This window comes from Nicotiana tabacum, chromosome 3 (assembly GCF_000715075.1).
Source record: "Nicotiana tabacum cultivar K326 chromosome 3, ASM71507v2, whole genome shotgun sequence".
Classification (NCBI taxonomy): Eukaryota; Viridiplantae; Streptophyta; class Magnoliopsida; order Solanales; family Solanaceae; genus Nicotiana; species Nicotiana tabacum.
In genome coordinates this window covers 153,405,880-153,429,974 of record NC_134082.1, presented here as the reverse complement: position 1 = coordinate 153,429,974, position 24,095 = coordinate 153,405,880, and the positions used below count along the sequence as shown (strand labels likewise).

Here is a 24,095-nt window from a genome sequence, read left to right as displayed (position 1 = left end):
CTTTAACATATCATGTTATCAACTTTAAATGCATATTTCCTCAATCTAACTTCAACTTCACAAACAATATCACCCCAAAAAATATTTTCTTTTTCTTTAAGCACTACTTTAATTTATAACCCACTAGCAAGAACAAGATAACAATTTATTCATATATATTTTTCCTTCTTTTTTTTTGTGTAGATTTTTCTTCTTTCTTTTTTTCTACTACTATTTTTTTTATTTTGCACTTTCTACTAGTGGAATATTCTTTACAAAACAAATGTACCTTTCTTGATTTCATTGGCTTCACTCAAAAGTCATCTCACACTTAGTCCCTTCTTACTTCTTTTAGCGCTCATTTCACAATTAAAGTGCTTTAAGAGGTAAAAGAATCAAAATAATATCATTTAAGAACAAAAAGGGTATAGGCTTGTAATGTGGGTGCCTAATAAAAGTCTATTCGCTCAAAAGGGTAACTAGGGATAAATATTATTTATGGTAAGCAATAAGCTCAAAAAGATCAAAGAAAACCTAAAATCATTTCTCAAACCGAGCATCACCTAAAATTTCGTTTCAACTCACATTCCGGACAAGTTCTAGACACAAGTAAAATACATGGAGTATACAAAAATCTCACCACACATTCACTAAGGACGGTCCCATTTCGACTCTCACATAATGCAAGTATTTACCCAGCCACGAGATATTAAGTATTAAGCATTAAGCACAAAGTGAACACAAGTCAAGAAAACGATACATAGGCGTCACAAAACATGCTATCCAACTAAGCAAAGCATCATCAATAATTTCAAATAATTGGAAAGATACTACAAATATCAAAGCCTAAATATGCTACTATCAAACAAGTCAAGGGCGCCTAGAAATCACATATTTCTTCCTCCATTTATTCCCTAAATTTGAATCTACTCTAAAAATAAAAAATAAAATAAAAAACTACTACCCGGTTCAAACTACATCCCATGGAAAAGAACCGAGGGGCAAAGAAAAATCATAGGGGATTATTACTACCTAAAGAAAGCTAAAAGACATATTTTTGGATTTTTGTTTAGACTTTAATACCTCAAGAAAACTGTCTAGGAGATCCATTGTCAGAAAAAGTCCAATTTTTCTACCTTTTTTGATTTTTCTTCCATATTTTCCTCATTTAAAATAAATAAATTAAGCTACTAAAATACTACACAACTACAAAAACAAAAATAAGAAGCTAAAATCAAAATAAGAAGTTAACGTTTTCTAACATACTACTACTAATTATCTAGAGAAATTCTCCCACCCCAAACTTAAAGGAGTGCAGTGTTTCCAATGCACAAATAAAGCAAAATATAATGAGGGTGGCCAAAAAAACTCCCTGAAAGGCCAAAGGCCGAAGCAATAACGGCTCACGGGGTACTCAGACTTCTCCCATGCATGGTCCTTTGTGCGGGCACACCACACTTAGTTCCAACCAACTTGCTCACTTTTGCACTCTTCTAATAGCTTTGCTTCCTATGCTTATAATCCTACATAATAAAAACAGACACTACAAAAATAATACAATAAAAATAAAAGAAAGCAGTAAAGCTGGGTTCTCTTCCAACAAGCGCCTAATTTAAAGTCGCGACACGACTTGAACCACTTTTTGCCTCTTCCTTGAACTTATGAATTGTACCCATAACAGGGCATCCAGTCTGTGACTATGCTCCTTTGGTGGAGATACAAAGATAACCAAGCCAAGCAATAAAATTTTTACTCTACACCTCTCGGCTTTTAGATGAGGAATGTAATTTTTGCTTTTTGTCTACACTACTCTACTACTAATTATCTAGAGGAATTCCCCCACCCCAAACTTAAAGAAGTGCAGTGTCGCCAATGCACAAATAAAGAAAAATATAACGAGGGTGGCCAATAAAATTGCCTGAAAGGCAAAGGTCGAAACAATAGCTGCTCACGGGGTACTTAGACTTCCCCATGCATGGTCCTTTATACGGGTACTCCACACTTAGTTCCAACCAACTGGCTCACTTTTGCACTCTTCCAATAGTTTTTCTTCCTATGCTTATAATCCTACAAAATAAAAACAGACACTACAAAAATAATACAATAAAAATAAAAGAAAGTAGTAAAGCTGGGTTGCCTCCCAACAAGCGCCTAATTTAAAGTCGCGGCACGACTTGAACCACTTTTTGCCTCTTCCTTGAATTTATGAATTGTACCTATAACAGGGCATCCAGTCTGTGGCTACGATCCTTTGGTGGGGATACAAAGATAACCAGACCAAGCAATAAAATTTTCACTCTACACTTCTCGGCTTTTAGATGAGGAATGTAATTTTTGCTTTTTGTCTACACTACTCTACTACTAATTATCTATAGGAATTCTTTCACCCCAAACTTAGAGGAGTACAGTGTCCCCAATGTACAAATAAATCAAAATATAATGAGGGTGGCCAAAAAAACTCCCTGAAAGACCAAAGGCCAAAGCAATAGCGGCTCACGGGATACTCAGACTTCCCCCATGCATTGTCCTTTATGCGAGCACCTCACACTTAGTTCCAACCAACTGGTTCACTTTTTCATTCTTCCAATAGCTTTGTTTCCTATGCTTATAATCCTACAAAATAAAAGCAAGCACTACAAAAATAATACAATAAAAATAAAAAAAGCAGTAGAGCTGGGTTACCTCCCAACAAGCGCCTAATTTAAAGTCGTGGCACGTCTTGAATCACTTTTTGCCTCTTCCTTGAATTTATGAATTGTACTTATAACAGGGCATCCAATCTGTAGCTATGCTCCTTTGGTGGGGATACAAAGATAACCAGACCATGCAATAAAATTTTCACTCTACACTTCTCGGCTTTTAAATGAGGAATGTAATTTTTGCTTTTTGTCTACACTACTCTACTACTAATTATCTATAGGAATTCTTCCACCCCAAACTTAAAGGAGCACAGTGTCCCCAATATACAAATAAATCAAAATATAACGAGGGTGGCCAAAAAACTCCCTGAAAGACCAAAGGCCAAAGCAATAGTGGCTCACGGGGTACTCAGACTTCCCCCCATGCATGGTCCTTTGTGCGAGCACCCCACACTTAGTTCCAACCAACTGGCTTACTTTTGCACTCTTCCAATAGCTTTGCTTCTTATGTTTATAATCCTACAAAATAAAAACAAACACTACAAAAATAATACAATAAAAATAAAAGAAAGAAGTAAAGCTGGGTTGCCTCCCAACAAACGCTTAATTTAAAGTCGCAGCATGACTTGAACCACTTTTTGCCTCTTCCTTGAACTTATGATTTGTACCCATAACAGGGCATCCAGTCTGTGGCTATGCTCTTTTGGTGGGGATACAAAGATAACCAGGCCAAGCAATAACATTTCACTCTACACTTCTCGGCTTTTAGATGAGGAATGTAATTTTTGCTTTTTGGCACAACAAAATTCAAGAATATAGGCACTTTCATCCTCACTCTTTAACTCCCCCATAGACTCAGATGACTCGATTGATATCTTACTATCTAAACATAATGTGGAAAAATAATTCGAATGAGGTCTAATGCGCCCTAAATCATAAATTTTACTACTATTTACATTCCCATTTATATACACACTCAATTCTCCAAAAGTAATGTTATCTACTCCCTCACATGACTCTAGAGCATTCTTCTCAACATTGGCATCCTCAAGAAAAATATGGTCTAATGATTGGTATTCTCGTTTTAGCTCCTCAGTTTGGTCTAGAAGATTTTTTTCAGCTTCACACAACTCATCATTAAATTTGTAGGCATTACACATATCAACCTTTGCACTCAAATATGCATTTAAGTTATGAACAGCCAAGCCAAAATTATCAATTTTATGTGCGATCTCATCTCTCTCCTTAGACCAATCACTCACCAACATCGTTAGAAGACAACGTCGTTTCATATATTCCTTTAATCGAGAATATCCGTCCCAATACTAGCCCTTACTCCCATATTCAAATTCAGATCTCCAAGAAGTTAGGCCATGACAAGACCAAAAATACGAGCTATAAAATTCTTCCGTCAACCAAGCGTCTTCATCAATAGTCTTACCTCCGTATATTTTATCCCCAGATATCATGCTGAGAGAACTAGAAACACACTAAGAGAAAAATAGTAAATATTTATAAAAATAAAAATATATACAAAAAATTGGATAAATTTAAAAGTCTAATCTAGAAAAATAGCTAATATCTACGTCCCCGGCAACAGAGCTAAAAATTTGTTGCGGCCAAATGCATACGCACGTATACTCGGTCGTCAAGTAATAAAGTGATTAAAAGTCAGATATCGAACCCACGAGAACTTGTGATTAACTATTAACTAAATTAGATTATCTTAACTATCTAAACAAGAATTAAAACTAGAAGTATTTGATTCTACACTAATTAAAATAAATAAAAACAAATAATGAACTTTGAACAGAGGAAGAACATATTTTTATGTCATCAATATTATGAAAACGATCTAGGGTTATGGGGTATCTAACATTCCTATTGTATTCTTCAATTGAATTGACTAACTAATTTATATAGTTTATTGGTTAACAGGGTTAATATTACTCATAAGAATCTCTCGAGTTCTTACTCGCCTATTCAAGCTAACCTAACGCATATATGTCTATGGAGTTAGAATCAACAAGAACGCATTTATAATTCCCGTAAATCAATCAAGCAAGGTAATTAGGTATATATCTATCCCAACCGTGAATCCGTTCCCCGATGCCCAGGTTCAAGAACTTGCTCAACTCAATCCTATATGCAATCTAGAGTTTCCACTTTCGAGTTTGACTCTAGAGTCGTAGATAGTATTTAATTGTTGATCAAGCAATCAAATAATTAAGCGCAGGATTGAATAAATAAACTAATACGACAAACTAAGAGATCAAAATCAATATCTAAATAACAATAGTCATGAAAGAACCACAATCCTAGAATGGAAAGTTTAGCTCCACATAGACATTGTAGCCAAACAACAAATCATACAAAGAAATATAAAAATTACTAAGTTTGGTGGAAGAACGATAGAATCTGATGAATTTCGGCCTCCACGACGGCTATGTGCTTGTGTTTTCCTCTAAAAACGGTCCCCCTCCCCCCTTAAAATAGGTTTAGGTTGGCTTTTATATGAGTTGGGTGCGTCTTGGGATCGAAATAACCGAGTCCTAGTCGAAATAGGACATGTTACATTTTGAGCGTCCAGGACAGTGTGGGGCGCTGGCCCTGGCGCTCAACTTTTCAGCATTCTGTTTTGAGCGCCACAGGTAACGCCCCATGCTGCCTGTGGCCCTCAAATGTGCACCTTTGCCTTTTCTTTTCATTTTCGCTCCAATTCGTGCGCTTTTGTCCCAAATCACATCCGAATGATTCCTACACATTGAAATATCACAAATTAGCACAAATCATTATATTATACATCCGTAATCTATTAGACATGAGCAGTGAGGTAATATACTTACGTTACGTTGGAATATGTAAATATGAAAGGAACCTCGCATTCCCTTTTTCGTTATTAAAAACATTATGGCACGTAATATTTAACAAGAGAAATTCTGATTGGTAATTTTGTTCTCTAGGCTTATAGTGATCACAGTCACGTCTTCTACATATATATGTGAAAGGTTGAATAGTAAACGTATAAGTTTATAAGTATGAGGTTTTGCTTCATTGGCTTATCAAAAGATTGCAAACTTCAAATACGTATCGTATGAGAGTCAAGTACTTGAGATGGATAAATAATTATGTGGTTGAAGTTTATTCATTTACTGAAGTTATTAATTTTAGGAATAACTTTTTTACTATCACCTTTTCTTTATTATTCAAAAGAATAGGGGTAGCATATGTTCTTGTGTACTTTGATAATTGGCCAAGTCAACCTTTGAGAAGCCAATCACCATACACAATTGTGGTATGAATAAAGAGAGTATCCTACTATTTATATATATGTTCAGCAAAAAGTCAATTTGAAATCCATTCTAAGATTAAGAATAGTTTATTAATTAGATTACAACCTGTAACTTTTTCTCGAACTTTTGCTCGATTTTTTTTGTTTTTTTGTGCAGATTAGAATCCATTGATAACTGATAATTGGAAAATCTTAGTAGCTCGGTCAATAGATTAACTAAACTTTTACCTTGTTGGCGAGGATTCGATTCTTCCTCTATGGTCCCCTCACCATTTTCCTTTTCCCTGCCCTAAATTCAAAAAAAAAAAACAAAAAAAAAAAAACATAGTCGATAAAAAGGCATTTCAGAAAAAGGTTTGAAAGTGGAAGATAAATACTAAGCAATGGAAAGGATTTGATACTTAATGCCGTGTGAGAATACTATTATTCATCTTTAATCTTTATTAATTATTAATTCCCACGCAATCTCTAACTAGCAAGGAGCGGTTCTAGTTTTATGCATTCAACTTTCGGCAACTTATAGTCTATCCTTAATTAGTTTTTCTTTTCTCGGGTTTTATCATTCAGTATTCAAAATTAATTGATTCGACCATTAATCCATATATAGTCACACTGAATAAGTCCATTAATTAGGATAATTAAAGCACTCCTTCCAAAAAGTTTTTCCTTCTCAAATCCGAGACGACCTTTAGTTAAGATTGAAGGAATCCAAACTATCTCTCCCCAATATTTTTAGTACGCATATTCTTATTAGCTAAATGCCCCAACCGTATGTCTTACTTCTGATTTGATTCCCTCTCCTTTCGGCGAGCGCAGCTGTAAATTGTAATTGTGGTAGTCAAAAAATAATTAATGTGATGTCCTATCCCTATATATAGCTGCTTATTATAAGCCAAATTATAGCGCACTCAAATCTCTACATTCCTTGTAATTTCGTGAGTTCGACTTATCAAATGGCTTCAAAACCTCACTATGAAGGCAATCACACATTCTATAAAAATGAAAAGGTGCACAAAATTTCATGCATTTCTTCAATTACTTACTTCTTGCATCATACTACTGCTCGAGTTAATTCATGTTTTTTTATTTATTTAATTAAGAGCTTTTGTAAATTGTGAAAATCCGAAGCAGAAAGGAAAGAAGTCATCATTTAAAAAAAAATAAAAATCCCATCCCCTCTGCCTCTCAGTCTCTCTTTCACTGGGAATTTATGAAAATATTGACAACTGTTATTTTCGTTACTTACAGTTACAGGGGTATATAATTTATCCCAAAGCTCTTAATATTGTTTGGGGAAACGATAAGCGCTTTTGGAAAATACCCAAATACGAGTAAGAATTTTGCACTTTATAGCCGTTTTCGTTTCTGCCAAAATATTATTTTGTAGTATCAGCTAATAACAAAATCATTCATTATATTTGAACAGAAAGGAGGATGCAGAGCTTATTCAAGTAAATTGGCTAGAGGTAACTGGTTGGATTGACAATGTATTAGAGAAGAAAACATACGACGTCGGTTTTACGGTGTCATTGATGCCTGATGCGTTTGGTTGGAGAGATTCACCAGTCTATATTATGGCTAAATGGGGAGACAACACTCAATGGAGAAAAGTGAATTTGACAACTGAGAATGACATTAATGGCAAAAAGATGATACCAAAAACTCTTACTATAACATAAGGAAATGGAGATGCTGATAAGCTGTATTTTGGTTTGTATGAAGTTTGGAGCAAAAGGTGGAAAGGAGGTTTGAAAATTCATTGCGTAAACTTGACTGAGAGAAGCTAAGCCGATGAAGTGAGGGAGCCAGGATGCGGGTTCGGTAGAACGCACTAGCTTTTGTTCAAATCATGCCTTTATTTTAAGAAATTCATTGAATATTTGTATAAAATATTAATTTAGAACTCAATAACTTAAAAAAATAACAATTCCGAACCCATAAGATTCAAATCCTGACTCCACCTCTGGGGCGGAGGGGAATATAATCTCAAGTTAAAAGTCTCGTTCTTCTTACTTCATGTATTTTTAGAGTGTGTTTTCTTGCATATATTTGTAATATTGCTTGCATGAATGAAACTATATGATTCACAATCATATATCCTTTTATATTTACAATTTTATTGGCGTGTGACATACACTTAATTAAAAAAGTGATCAAATATAAAAGCGATCAAATATAAAAGCGATGTGTATTAGATATATCTAGAAAATATTTCCTGTGTTCGAGAAGTGCGAAAAAGGAATTTTGACCTCAAACTCGGAAGGCAAACTATGTATTCTCCCGTAACTTAATGATAACTTAGAGTTGAAGAATATTTAACTCTCCAAATAGTAGATAAATATATTTTGTATTTTGTTTTCATGGACGTTATATTATTAGGGGTCGTTTGGTAAGAGATATAAGAAGGTATAGTGTTTGTATAAAAATTTAATACCATCTTAATATTTTAGGATTAAAATTAACATCGGGATAACTTATACTTTATAGAGGGTTGGGATAATTAGCACCGACATAACTTATACATTCTTCTTACAAATTATGCAATTGTCATATTTAATACAACATATCAAACAATGGATAAAAAAACAATCCAAGCATAACTAATCCCAACATAACTTATCCCAGCATAACTTATACCAGTATAACTTATCCCAGCATAAGTCGTATTCAAACCAAACGACCCCTTAGTGTTCTCTAAATCGAGACATCATCCAAACCGGTGCTTGGTCCATTTATTCGTTAACCAATCATCATACTGTTTGCAACAAATTTATGCAGACAAAATTAAAACTGCAATCACAAACAACTATAAAGAAAAAATAATTTTATTGATAAATATTGTAGGCTACAACTCCGTTTATCCCTTGATTTTTCGCTCAAGACATATTTGACATATCTTTGATCTCTATATTCTAAGAATTTTATGGAATTTAGGAGATCTCATATTTGATCTCTTTGTGCATATTCCGAGAGTTTATGTAATTGCTGAGATGTCTCTTCAAAAGAATATGTATTCCTTTATATAGGCGTGCATTAGGGTTTAGGGTAAAGCAACCTCCAAGAAATCCTGATAAACTCTTAGGATTTCAAGAGTCATGTAGTATCTTGAATTTAGAATTTAGCTTGATCCGTTAAAATTTGGATGTATACGCATACTTTATGGAGTAATATTTATGCCTTAAAATTCGTTGACCAATCACCATACTTTGTAAAAGGAACTTCGCATTCTCTTTTTCATTATCAAAAAGCATTACTTTGAATACAATATTAAATAAGAGGAATTTTGACTCTTTGGTAATTTAATTAGATGCTCTATCGTGTCGAGTTTTTTAATCCGATCCTTCTAGATCTACTCAATTTTAGGTTAGATTATCTGAGCCTTTATACTACTAATAATAAATAAACAGAACATAAAATGAAATTGTATAACTGAATAAATTTGACTCTTTAAATAGTAGACATGTAGATAAATTTTTTCTTTTGTTTTTCTCCTACTATCTTTATTTGAATTTTGGTATTTTCTTCCCGAACGGTAGAACTAAGAAGTCTATTAAAAAATCGAATTAATAACTTTTACCTCAAATTTCAAGTGAATGAGATCCGCGAGTGGCTTTAATTGGAGATGAAGTTGTACGTGTTTACGAATCGAACGAGATTCAAGCTCATGGAACGAGATTCTTGGCTTATGTAAAATTTATCTAACACCATTCTTTCACATTGTAATTGTTTGACCAAGAGATGTTAAACCCTTTGACTAAACCAATCTCATGGTTAAAAGAAGGATGAATCTTAGCTAGGAATAATAAAATCTAGATCAAGTGATAAAAGAAATAAGCAAGATGAATGATGGTAGCTAATATGTTGGAATCAATATAGTGCCGGCGCAGGAAGGAAATAAGTATGAGATGATTATGGAATCTTTGGATCTTATCAATATCGTATAATGATATATGCTTGGGTTGCGTAATCGATGAACAAGGCTACTCTTATATTTACTCTCAGATGAATCTTTTACAAAGTGTTCTTTTGTCTTTTTTTTGAATCCCTCCCTTTTCTTTACTAACTCTTCCTATGAGGGACAATCCCTCATAAAACCCTAAAAAGTACAATCATAAAGAATATTCGAAAAGCATCTTGTTAATGTCTCCTACTAAGTTTACACTGCCGTTGACATCTTATTTCGACTGACCGCTCTTGGTCGTCATCCTTCACCACGACGACCATCAGACGTTCCGTCGTGATAACCTCGTTCCTCATCCTATTCGGTGACTGTCGCAATTGCCAAATTTGGACTCATACAGTTAGTCCCTCCGCTTGTTGAGGTCGTGGCCATGTACATCCTCGATAAGCGAACATCGTCTATACCCGTGGAGGAAGTTGGCCATTTGAATTAGACCGATTTGACCAGTAAAGAAAGAGCGGTGCGTTCCACGGTATCCTGGATGGTACAGCTTATCGGGAAGTGACGTTACTCCCACGTGCGCCATCATTGTGCATCTTCCCGAGACAAAGATGGATTTCTTGTCGCTTTGGTTTTGGTGCCATGGGCAACTTTCTGCTTCGATTCTAGCGCCACCCAACCGTATAAATAGGTGAATGTTTTGTTTTTTCAACAACTTTTAGCTATTTCTTCTCTTGTGTATGTATTGTCTTCTTCGGTCATTTCTCCTTGGGTCTTCAGCTTTGCTTTCGTGATTTCTCCTCTCATCTTTTTTGTTCATCATTCTTTGCTTTAAGTCTTAACCACATACCTTCTACCATCAAGATGCCCAGAACACATCGGTCACACGAAGAGATTTCTGATGCCACCCCGTTATCCATGGCACCTCCTTCTGGTGGTGAGGATATGGCGGCGGAGGAGGGGGACAGTTTTCCCACCGTGGAAGAGATACCTCCGAGAAACCCTAAGTCTCAGAATGATTTTCACAAAGAACCTGCCTCTTCCCCCGCTCCGGTGGTTTCTGAGACTGAGTAGGCTCATATAGATGGCCTTAGGTCTACGTACGACATTCCTCCCTATGTTGAGATGGTTCCGGCTGGGAGAGACCTCGTGGGGTCCATAGACCAGGATATTGTGCTTTTTATGTATATCCCTTTGTGATTGGCCACACCCTCCCTCTTCCTTTGTTAGCGAAGGAATTATGTCGGTTCTACGAGGTCTGCCCGACGTAACTATCTCCATATATGTATAAGATATTTCTAGTACTAGCGAGGTATGCGGAGTTGGTGGGGTGTGAAGTTGGCCTTCATCACCTTTTACATTTATTTTCCCCGAGTTTTCACAGCGGCACTATGATACACTTGAGGCATCATGGGTCCAGGGGACTTGTGGTCGGGATGGACGACCGGGCAAGCCGCAAATTTTGGCACAAATACTTCTTCATTAGAATCGAACACCTAGTGTCGGACCCTGCTGGATTCCCAGAGCGGTGGAACCATAACCGTAAGTGTTGGTACTCGTTGTTTACTTTCGTTATTTTCAATTTGGTACTTAATTATAACTTTCTTGTGTAGCTGTGAGGCGTACGCCTCGTCCCATTGTCGGTATCGAGGATTGGGTAGCCTGTGTACTACCTCACGTGGCGGGGACTCGAGATTGGCCTGCTTTCCTCAAACGCTTTGGGCCGAAGTTTCCATCCGATAAGTGTCCCCTTTATTTTGACCTTTGGCTGTTTGCTGTCGTTTATTGATGTGACATATTTGTGATGATAGGTTGTAGGGCTTCCAAGAAGAAGGCTCCAATCCCGTCCTTTCACCAGGCCTTCGCGTCGGCAGGGGTGCAGTTTGTCATGGCCGAGTCTATCCGAGGAGGCCGTGCACAATTCATACTGGCTAGAGACTCCTCTCGTGACGTCGTTGTGCGGGAAGAGATCTCCTCTTGACCCGTCTATCATCTCATGGATGAGCCTTTTAACGGGGATGAATCTCCGTCGAGTAAGAGGAGGAGGGTAGAGCTTGGGAAGGTTGTCGCCTCCGATACTAGAAAGAACGAAACTGATATTGCGGGGGAGGCGTCTTTGCCTAGGTCAGGCATAGGTGTTGTTCTTATGACGGATGCTATTTTGGCAAGGAGGTCTCCCCTGACCGAAGAAATATATCAAGTGGGATTTGTACGATCCGTCGAGGGTGGCGCATCGTCTACCGTCGGAGGAGGCGGAGTTGAGCATGTTGGGGATGTCAGTTCAGGTTAGGATGTCGACCCAGAAGATGTGCGAGCCTATTTGGAGCGGCATACTCACGTAGAGGTAAGGACGGAAGGCCCTGATCGACACATAGTCATCCCTGTGGACTATGATTTGTTGGCGAACTGCGAGCAGGCAGCATCAGCATTTCCCCTCTGTGCGTTGCTTCCGAGAGTGCGACACTTAAGGCAATGAGCGATGCAGAGCTATCATGGGGCGTCTCTGGCATGGCTCTGCAGGTAAATGATTCTCCTTTATTTTTACTTTTATATTGTTTTGTGTCCTTAACCCACTTTTTATTTTGAACTTACTTTGCATACTAGACCCTCATCATGGAGATCAAGCGTGAACATAAAGATAGGCGGAGGACGACCATATTTGGGAAGGTTTACTCTAAATATAAGGAGTACTGTACCAAACATCATTCGTTGGCTGATCTCTTCACTCAGGACAGTGATTTTCAGCTGTTCCGTGATGGGCTCAAGCAAAAAGAGAAATAGTTGGTGCAAAAAACCGAAGAGTTGAAGGAGCAGGACGAAGACCTGATGAGGGCCATTGCTTTATGCAGCGAACTTGAGGGGGCTCATAATGCCAAAGAAGATGAACTTAAGATGAGTAAGGAGGCTGTTGACCTTAGGGGTGAGATGAGCGCTAAGGCTGATGGATTGGCCCATGGTGAAAGGGATAGGACAACTGCCATCTCGGAGGTAGTGGCTTTGGAAAATGCCCTTCGTGTTTGTAGATCGAAGCGGGACAAGGAGGCGGAGGCGAAGGCACTCGAAACAGCGAGGTTTGAGGGACGTATCTGAGATCTGGATGTGGAGTTGTCCGTGTTAAATGATCAAGTTGTCGCTTTGAAAGCGGAGGATGTGTGACGGCAGTTGCAACTCTCTACCTCTCATGCTTTGACTGACCCTGTCATGCCACGAGATTTTTACGAGATATGGGTTCATGCTAAAGCTCAACTTGATGTGTATATATCTCTTCGTGCCGATGAGAAAGTATCTAAGGTAGAACTTCGAGAGGTGCATATTAAAGCACGTGCTGCTCATGAGGCGTATGGTTACGACCTCGGCACACCTGGCAGAGACAATGTCGATTATGATGATGTGCACAAGCTCACCTCCGATTCTTGGTACAATGAGAAGTATGCCACAGGGGGTGATGTGGCATAGGACTTGGTTGTATTTATTTTTGTTTTGGTATTTTTGTGGGGGCGTCCTTGAGCCCTTTGTAAAAAAAACTTTTGTAATATAACAGTTGTAATGCAGTAGTTACTTTTTATTATGTACTTTTAAATTGTACCTCTAATGGTATCAAACTCTTTTCTATGGTGGTGACCTGGGCTATCCAGCCTTGTGTGATATATTATTGTAGTCCAGATGACATCGGATGTTATGTAATCTGCGTGTCGTCGACTATTGAATGATTTGAGCAAGATCGGGCTTTTGCCCTTGGCGACGGCTTTTGCCGTAAGGGTGTTATTTCGAGTAGATGTCAAAAAGTTAATCTATTGTGGTTTGAATGGCATTGAACTCTTTTCTATGGCGACGGCCTTAGCCGTAGGGGTATTATTTTGAGTTAATGTCGAAATGTAAACCCGTCGTGGTTCGAGTGGTATCAAACTTTATTTCTATGGTGACGGCCTAGCCGTAGGGGTGTTATTTCACGTTAATGTCGAAATGTTAACCCATCATGGTTCGAGCGGTATCGAACTCTTTTCTTTGGCGACAGCCTTAGCCGTAGGGGTGTTATTTCAAGTTAATGTCGAAATGTTAACCTGTCATGGTTCGAGCGGTATCAAACTCTTTTCTTTGGCAATGGCCTTAGCCGTAGGGGTGTTATTTCGAGTTGATGTCGAAATGTTAACCTGTCATGGTTCGAGTGGTATCGAACTCTTTTCTTTGGCAACATCCTTAGCCGTAGGGGTGTTATTTCGAGTTAATGTCAAAATGTTAACCCGTCATGGTTCGAGCGGTATCGAACTCTTTTCTTTGAACAGAGATCGATGGAGAGTGAAATGTTGAGTGAAATGCTGCTTTATTTCATTTATTGGAGTATTGTACATGTTAGTTTCATACATATTGGAGAAGTTTCCTTGTATCTAGTCCCTTCATCGTTCGGCTTGGAGACATCATCGACAGGCGGGGCGATGAATTATACTTTGAAATTTGAGACGTCCCCCTCGTCACCTCATTAACAACCTCCCCAGGAAAACCCAGTTGGGACAAAATCCAGGTGAGGGAAAAAGAGTACGACTCGGGTGGCGTCCTTTTTCAGAAGTGGAAGTATTTGAGGTGGGCGACATTTCAGTTGTTCTGTAGTAGTTTTCCCTCCATTGTTTCTAGTTGGAATGCCCCTTTGCTTGCCGTCGCTGTAATTTTATATGGCCCGTCCCAGTTGGTTCCCAATTTTCCTTCTTTTGGGTCTTTGGCCGCTTGTGTTTTGGCCTTGAGGTCATAGTCTCCGACTTTCAACGGACGTATTTTGGCTTTCTTGTTGTAGTACATTTCCGCTTGTTGTTTCTGGGATACCATTCTTACATGAGCCATATCTCTCTCCATTCCTCTACTTCGTCGAGGTCCTGTATTCTGCTTTCGTCATTGCTTGGTCCACTTTCATTGGAGTATCTTAGGCTAGGTTTTCCTACTTTAACGGGTATAACGGCATCAGTCCTGTAGACTAATGAATATGGCATTTTGCCTATGTTGGTCTTTGGCATGGTGCGGTAGGCCAATAATACTTCTAGTAGCAGTTCCGGCCATAGCCCTTTGGCATCCTCGAGTTTCTTCTTTAATATATTCAATATTGTTTTGTTGGAGGATTCTGCCTGACCATTGCTAGTTGGATGATATGGCGTGGAGAGTATTTGCTTGATGCTCCATTTGTCAAAGAACTCGATCGTCTTTTTTTCCGACGAACTGAGGTCCATTGTCGCAGCTGATTTCTTTGGGAATGCCGAAACGACATATGATATTTTTTCCATATAAAGGTGATGACTTCCTGTTCGAGTATTTGGGCGAACGCACCTGTCTCCACCCATTTGGAAAAGTAGTCAGTTAAAACTAAAAGAAAGCGTGTCTTACCTCGACCCGTCGGGAGGGGTCCGACGATATCCATTCCCCATTTGATGAACAGCCATGGCGAAGTGACGGAGTGCAGGAGTTCGCCCGCTTGGTGTATCATTGGTGCATACTTTTGGCATTGCTCACACTTCTTGACGTAATCCGCTGCTTCCTTTTTCATAGTGGGCCAGTAGTATCATGCCCGAATGAGTCATCTGACGAGGGCCCGGTTGCCTGTGTGGGTACCGTAGTGACCTTCGTGTACTTCTTCGAGAACTCGCCTTGTTTGATTTGGTCCCAGGCATTTAGCCAAAGGCCCACCGAACGTCCTTTTTTAAAGGTCATTGTTTATGAGGTTGTACCTGGCTGCCTGTATTCGAAGTTTTTTGGCTTCCTTTTTGTCTTGCGGAAGTGTTCCTTCCTGCAAATATGTTATGATACGGTTGTGCCAATCCCAAGTTATATTTATAGAATGTACCTCTACTTGGTCTATTGATGAGTGGAGGAGGGTGACCACGTTCTCCTTGGTGATATTTTTGGAAGCTGCTGCTAGCTTGGCGAGGCCATCTGCTTTGATGTTTTGCGCCCGCGGTATCTGATCGAGTCGGTATTCATCGAATTCTGGCAGCAGCTTATGGATTTCTGCGTGGTATTTCTATAGCCTTTGTTCCTTGATTTGGAAAGTCCCGGTAACTTGATTAACGACGAGTTGTAAGTCGCACCTGAAGATGATTCATCGCGCACCATATTTGAGGGCCAGTTTCAATCCTGCAATTACAACCTCATACTCAGCCTCATTGTTAGTCATTTCGGGGGAACTGGCGAATTACTTCGCCTGTAGGGACTTCCAGTACGAGTTCCAGTCTATATCCCGACGAATTAGATGCGCCATCGGTGTAGAGGACCTAGAGGTCGGATTGCCCAGGGGAGGTGCGAAGCCTTCTTGCTCGACCTCTGGCAATACTTTGGTATTGAAGTCGGCGAAGAAGTCATCGAGTACCTGCGATTTTATCGCTGTTCGCAGCTGATAGGTGATATCATGCTCACTTAATTCTATGGCCCATTTGGCCAATCTTCCCAATAGCTCGGGCTTATGTAAGTTGTTTCTAAGGGGAAAATTCGTCACCACCAATATGGGGTGACATTGAAAATATGGTCTAAGCTTTCGTGAAGCTACGACCAACGCCAGAGCTAGTTTCTCGAGGTGGGGGTACCTCGTTTCAGCGTCAATCAAGGTTTTGCTAATATAATAAATCAGGGATTGTGTACCTTTATTTTTGCGGACCAGAATTGCGCTCACTGCGACCTCTGAGATGGCTAAGTAGATCAGAAGGCATTCGCCTGGGTCCGCTTTAGCGAGTAGTGGCGATGAGAACAAGTACGCTTTTAGTTTTTCTCAGGATGCAATCTGAATTCCACTGAAGCCCGTTGTCCCGTCAATTTTTGCACCTGTTTTTTGCTGGTTAGTATTTTGGGTATTCCTTCGATGGCTTTGATCTGGTCTGGATTGACCTCGATGCCTCTCTTTGATACCAAGAAACTGAGGAATTTGCCCAAGGTTATGCCGAAGGCACATTTTTCGAGATTTAACTTCATTCCATACCGCCTTAATATGCTGAAGGCCTATGTAAGGTAGTCAATGTGGTCCTCTTTCCTTTTGGTTTGACTAACATATCGTCGATGTAAACCTCCATTGTCTTACCGAGTTGGTCTTTAAACATTTTGGTAACTAACCTTTCGTATGTTGCCCCCGCATTCTTTAATCCGAACGGCATGACTCTGTAGCAGTATGTTCCTTGGTGGGTGTTGATACCCAATTTTTCCCCGTGTATTTTTTATATGTAAAATGCCTTTCAAATAGAATGTATATGCATATATAAGTATACCCCAAGGCTACATTTTTTCTTATTTTTTTAAAATTTTTTGAATCAATTTACTTCCCTATTTTATCAAGAAAAACCCAATAATTATCCCCAAAATTATCATCTTGGTGATTCATTTATTGGATTCTCATATTTTTACCAAAATAGCTAAGATATTTTTTACACATTTTTTACAAATTTATTTGGTATTTTTAAGGATAAAATTGCATAATTGCAATATTAGCCTCTTTTATGATTTGATTGCATTTATACTCATAAAATTAAGTCCAGTATTTTTTTAATTGATAATTATATGTTATAAATAATTTTGGTACATTCAATTTATTTCCAGGATTTAATTTACTATTTTTATAAAAAATAAAAAGGGAAAAATGGCTATTTAAAATCTAGTCAGATTTCATTTCGATTGTAGCCTAAATTCTACCCCAATTAAACCCAATTGAACCCCAGCCCAATTCCTAAAATTAACCGACCCGCAACCCATTTGAATGACCCACCCAGCTCCCCTTTTAATCCAGGCCGTTGATCGAAATGATCAACGACCACATTTCGACCTTATCTTTTTTAATTCACCAACACCCCCCAACCCTAATCATTTATACCTACCAGCCGCCTCTGAAACCCTTTATTCTCTCAAACTCTCTCGAAGCTTCTCAAACCCTAGCCGCCTTCCACCGCTTCCGCCCTGAAAGCCACCGGAATCCATGGCTTCCAAGGCTATGGAAGCCCTATACCCACCTCCTCTTGCTCCTGCATGCCTGGTTTCTAAAGGTTCAAGGCCTAACCATGACGAAATTTGGCCCAGGCTTCATTTGATTTGAGTTCCACGGCCATCTCCGGCCTTATTTCGGCGTACCATGGTTGTTCGAGCCTGATTTTGGCCTCTCCGACTTAGATCGGTGACTCTTCAAAGCCTTTCTCACTACTGGGGTTCCTCTGAAACCCTAACCCTTCGAGTGTTTTTTTGATTTCCTTAGATCTATTCCAGATCCATGTTTTCCTTAAGGTCTTAAATGATTTTCCTGACTTTTCTTTCAAAAAAAACTACTTTCAAAATCTTTCTTTCCCGATCTAGGGTTTTTTAAAAAATATTTAAATGTTTCTCTGACTTCCTTTTTCCTTTTTGTGTGTATTTTCCTCTACTGTGTCCTTGTATTTTCTTCTACAATATTCTTGTATGCTTCTTCTATTGTATTTTCCTATACTGTGTTCTCGTATGTTTTTTCTACTATATTTCTTCTCTGCTGTGTTCTGGTGTGTTTCTCCTACTGTATTTTTCATTACTATGTTCTTAAGTTCCACCTACTTTTTAGCATGCTTTTTCTACTGTTTTTATCAGTTTTTTCCATTATGTTTCGTATTAGCTTCTTCTACTCTATTTTCTTTGAATTCTTCTACTATGATATGCGTATAACTTGCTATCATTGTTTTCTCATGAGTTTCTGCTGCTGAAAGAAACATGTAAGAGGTTTCAGTTCTTCTCTGAGACCTCTGAGCCTGTTTCAATCACTTGCCTTCTCATCTTTGTACTTGATTAATGGTGGAAACCCTAGAATTTGGGGGTTCTTCCAAGTTTGGTTATGTGTTTTGCTTGAACTCGGGTTTCATTTCAAAATCCCTAACTCTTTCAGACCAACTTCGAGTCTCTGAACTGAGTTTGGACATCCTTGTTTTCATATGATTCTGACCTTTTGCTAAACTCTTCTACACTGGATTTTTCTACCGATTTTACAACGACACGACAATCTTCTTTCATGCTTAACATGTTCGTATGCTCCTTATATATGATGAACTTCCCTTTAAAGTGGCTTTCAAATTTGTGATTAGTTCATACTTCCCTCTGAATATGGTCTGATTGATTTCTTTCCATTGTTTGCAGATTTTCTCTGTGACTCGACCTAAGTTAAGACCCTTCTCAGCTTTTGCGACTTGGTTCATTCATGGGTCAGTTATTACAAGATCCCTGACCTTTGATTTACTGGATGTTAATTGATTTTTTACCTTATTTGTACAACCGTGTACTTCAAAACCTTGTCCTTAAATAACTTTTTATGTATTCGCCCCTAATTGCCTACTTTGCACAAAAGTGTTTGTTTAATTACTTTCCTTAAATAGTTTTACCCGTTTGAATCTGAATTTCTTAATTAAAGGAAGTCTTGTGTGATTGATTCTTGATTGATATTCAGTTCCTTAATTGTTTTCTTACCTTATTTCTGTCGGATTTTTACACTATAAAAGGCACGACCCTTTTGAAAAAAAAAGAAAAAAAAACAGATCCTTTTGAACTCACACTCTCTCAATAATATTTTCTTCTTGTCTGCACTGTGGCCTATTTACAAGACATACTGCATTTCCTTTATTTGTTTCTTTGAAACTGGTATGTCCTAATTTAAGCTTTAGCATCACAACAATGTGTTTTCCATGTTTATTTACTGTTTCTGTAGAGTTCAATGTTTAAACTAGCATGCTGATTTCTTTCTATTTGTTTCTGCCATGAATCCCTGCTCCCTACCCCCTTATGTGTTTTGAGTTATGGTTTAAAACATGGTAATATGTAAGTTATTGTCCATGGATTGAACTTGGTCCCTTAGGGGATCCTAACCTCTAAACAGTGTGTTCTAACAGGCTTATGGGTGTGCCAACACTTCCCATTGCTGGGTATGCCCATCAGCTTGTCTTTGCCTATTTTCCACCTCCCCATTCCCTATACCCCTATGTGTATTGATGTGAGCTATTTTCCCTTTCCCTTTCCCCTCTCGGAATTCTATTCATGCACTTGAACTCTCTCTTAGTCCCTAAGTTCTGCCCCTCTCTTTCGAGTCTTGCCTTGGGACCTTGAGTTCCCTCTGAACTTGGACACCTGAGGGCTAGCCCTTCCACACTGCACTATATCCTAGTCTGGTGATACATTTGGGTATACACACTGCCCGGAGTTCATATGAGACTCTTAGGGAACTTTGACACACCCTAAATGGGAGAAATGCTTTGAAATATGACCTCTTGGAGTTGGTTTACTTCATACTTCAGACAGGAAGTCTGAATCAGGCTCTCCTTGGTTGTACTTTTTAATTTCTGATGTATTTTTTTTACTTTACTTTTCTGGGCTGTAATAACTTTGTAGTAAACTCTCGGGGATGGCTAGTGAAAAAGGGAGGGGTAACCATGTATGCAAAAGGGGTAGATATCCTGCCTATATAAGTTTCTGGATTTCTGCACTCTCATATATAGATACCATGTCTATAGGAATCCTGCATTCTCTCATATAGATACCATGTCTATAGGAATCCTGCATTATCTCATATAGAAACCATGTCTATAATTACCTAAAAAACTAAATTCTGCATATGCACATAGAGAATATGCCTATAGGTCTTTCTGAACCTTGCATATCCATTCTTCATTAGGCAATCATGTTTGTAGGTCTTAATAATCAATCGCAATTAGATATCATGTTCATAGGTCATGACGAAGTTCAGCACCTGGATATCATGCTTATAGGGTTTCTGCATTTTACTATGTCTATGAAAGTGTTTAAAATCAACAACGCATAGAAAGCATGCCTATATGAGCTATTAATCGAGTCTGAACTGTTTCACTCGCTTATAAGTCTAAAACCGGCAATAGTGATGCATTACTAGTTGCAGAACTTATGATCTTTTGCTAAAACTCACCCTTCTTTAATAACTGATAACTTCTCTTAAATTAGTATGTAATCATCTCGTATCCTTGTTCCTGAAGTCTGTAGATATCATACCTATAGGGTTTTCGTCCAACACTTAGGCAAGCCATAGGGTAAAAGTTTATAAATTGAATCTGTTGTTATTAACTACAACCACTAGGCAGGCCTGCTTCGAGTTTCTTATCTGAATTATGTGATAAATCAGTCTGCCTCAACCTTTATGATTAATCAGGCCCTAAACAGTATGTGTAAGTCATGCTACTTACTTGCTTTCTTTGTTTAAAGGAGGTGTATCTGAGCCTTTCTACTTGCTGTATGCTTTCCCCAATTTGCTATACATGTTTTTGTATGTCGCCTTAGTATTTTACCTTTTTGAATCCACAAATAATCCCAATATCACCTCCCTTTAGGATTAGTAGTCGTAAATACCTCCGGGACTGATAAGATCGGGACGGGTAATAACATGCAATAAGTAAACGAGACCATTCCGCGCTTTAATACCTTAAATAGGGCAGGAAGGGTAGATATGGATATGATAACCACAACATCACGTGTAGCCCCTCACTGAGGAGTGATTACTGGATGTTGTGTGGGGTGATCCATATTATTAATAAACCTAGGACCCCTTCCCCTTCCCCTTTTCCTTTGTTTCTCCCTTTTAAACCTTTCAAAATGTTTCTTCAAAATCAACTCTTTTAGTTTTCTTACTTGTAACCATCATGTGCAAAATCCCCTCTTATTTGAAGTCTTATTCACCTACGTGTTATTTGCGCTTAAAATCACAATAATTGTCTGGCCGGGAACCACACTAGTGGATCCTGAGAGGTGCCTACCACCTTCCCCTTGGGATAATTTCAAGCCCTTACCCAAACTCTGGTTTTTCTAAACAAATTCTTCTTAGTGTCCTAATGCACTTAATCATTAGGTGGCGACTCTTCAAATCAAAAAACCCAATTCCCAAAAGGGAACGAGTTGTCCTCCCAAATGTCATAAACCCGATTTCGCGAGAAAAAGAGGGCGCGACAGCATGGCGACTCTGCTGGGGATTTTTAGGCTTTTACCATTTCAGAATATTATTGTGAATTTATGCTTCTTTATGCGCAATTATTTGTTTATTTCTTTTAAGCATTCAATTTCCTTTTCGATTGCAAAACTGACTTGTCTTTTTGTTTCTTTCCTTTACTACCGCTTTAAGTTATAAAAAACTGTTGTATTTACTGCTTTCCTAACATGCAAATACGTGACAATCTGCTTTAATTATTGCATAATCATGCTCAACATTATATTCCACTCGTGCCAAACAAAGTACCATAGCAACGCTTATAATGAATGGTTGCCCTCTTCCAATATTATCACCCCTAAATCCGAAAAAGGCGTATTTGCGGTAAAATTAGTCGATCAACGGTGTAGTCGACGGTTCCGTGCCTTTCCCTCTTGAGTTGTCCGCTCAAGGGTACCTGTCTAATACCCCATAGAAACCTTACTCTATTTAACTGTGCATGCATCATGGTCAAACCTAGCCGAGTCAGTTATGTTGTCCACATAATGACTCTTTAAGATAGCCTTGTCCAAAGTCCACTGGGTTTCCCTAAAACCCAAACGGACATTCCCACGTTCTGTGCATTTATTTGGAGAACTAAATGCTTCATGATAATTGTTGATGTTAAATAGTCGAGTCCGGTAGGGGTATGGTCTTAACCCTTTTATTTTGCAAAAAATGAAGGACGAGGTCCCTAGTTTCGAAATGGTTAGCACACCCCCACTCTTTCTAGACAGGTGGGGAAGTCTTCTGTTAGATAACCAAATCAATGAGTGGAAAGAGAAGGCCGCCAAAGCTAGCAAAAATTTGGAATATCTGGAATACAGTCTACATGAATTAGAAGGAAAAGTGAGGAAGAGAGTCGCCGACTGCCAGAACTCTGAGGGAAATGAAGGAGAACACCTGGCCAAAGCATTTTTACTGGTGAACCTACACGAACTGGAGGATTTGATCAACGAGAGCATTCAACCTGGGAAAGGTCCTTCCGGGACCAAATAGATAGGAGTTTTTATTTTGCTTTAAGAAATGTAATAAGGCCAATGGCCACTAGTGATATTTTTATTTCCTGCTATTTAAGGTCGATTTGAGATTCGTCTACTTTTTATCAATAAAATGAGGCATTTAGCATTCTAAGTTCTCCAAATCAACTTGTCACTTGACCTACCTCGGGCACAAAGAGGTTCCCAAATAGGACACGATTTACATTCTTGCACTATGTGTTTAAATATCGCAACATTTTCTTATAATCCTCACTGACTTGTTACCTTTTTGTTTTTACTTTTTGTTTATTTATTCCCCTCCCCAAAGATTAGTTCGTGCACTCTAGCAACATCATCTTATTCAACGAGATCCATGGTCCCTCCACCTACTCCTCCTCTTAGTCCTATCAGAAACAAGAACAAAGGGAAGATGGAAGATTTGAACAACACCAGAAAGGAAAACTCAACTGAACGGGTAAAGGTCACTCATGGTACTCAGGTCTCCAAAGAAAGTGCGTCCCAACTCGAGCAAAAGTTGTTGAAATTTCAAGAGGAACTTGACCAAGTTCGGAACTTGGCAAATCTGTCATTTTCCCTCACTACCCCAGATATCAACCCCACACCTCCACAAAATATCCCAAAACCACACAACCATCTCGCTCCTCACCACCACTGCAATACTTTCCACACTCCCAACAGTACTCCACTGCTCATCCTGGAACCTTTGAACTCCACAAATGACCACTTCCACACTCATCATAACACCCCCATCTACGTGGAAACCATGCCACACTCCACTCAACCCATTTCAAGCACACCCGAGTCTGATGATAAAGACTCACTCATCAGGAGTCTGGCTGAAGAGCTTAAGAAGTTGACTAGCTGAATTCAGGGCGTCGAAAGAAGTAAGGGGATTGAAGGGTTGAACTATGAAGATCTCTGCATACAACCCGATGTTGAACTGCTCGAGGGGTACAAACCTCCAAGTTCGAAATGTTTGATGGTACAGGAGATCCAAGGGTCCATCTGAGAACGTACTGTGACAAGCTGGTTGGAGTAGGGAAAGATGAGAGAATCCGCATGAAGCTTTTCATGAGAAGCTTGAAAGGAGATGCTTTGTCTTGGTACATCGGCCAAGATCCAAAGAAATGGCCAAACTGGGTAAGCATGGTGTCCGACTTTATCGACAGATTCAGGTTCAATACAGAAAATGCACCAGATGTGTTCTACGTTCAGAACCTAAAGAAGTAGCCCGCAGAAACATTCCGCGAGTATGCCACTCATTGGAGATCAGAAGCCACTAAGGTTAGACCTGCTCTAGAGGAAGAACAAATGAACAAGTTTTTTGTCCAGGCTC

At 38.8% G+C, this 24,095-nt stretch overlaps 1 protein-coding gene and 1 pseudogene across 1 annotated transcript; one reads left to right on the top strand and one right to left on the bottom strand.

The window, feature by feature from the left end:
• The first annotated feature begins 6,635 nt into the window (after window positions 1-6,635).
• Window positions 6,636-8,003, top strand: LOC107806700 (protein PHLOEM PROTEIN 2-LIKE A9-like; annotated as a pseudogene).
• A 6,628-nt stretch (window positions 8,004-14,631) lies between these two features.
• On the bottom strand, window positions 14,632-15,024 carry LOC107806691 (uncharacterized). The gene has a single exon (XM_016630904.2). It carries the CDS (start codon window positions 15,022-15,024, stop codon window positions 14,632-14,634), a length of 393 nt encoding a protein of 130 aa, XP_016486390.2.
• Window positions 15,025-24,095: the final 9,071 nt, after the last annotated feature.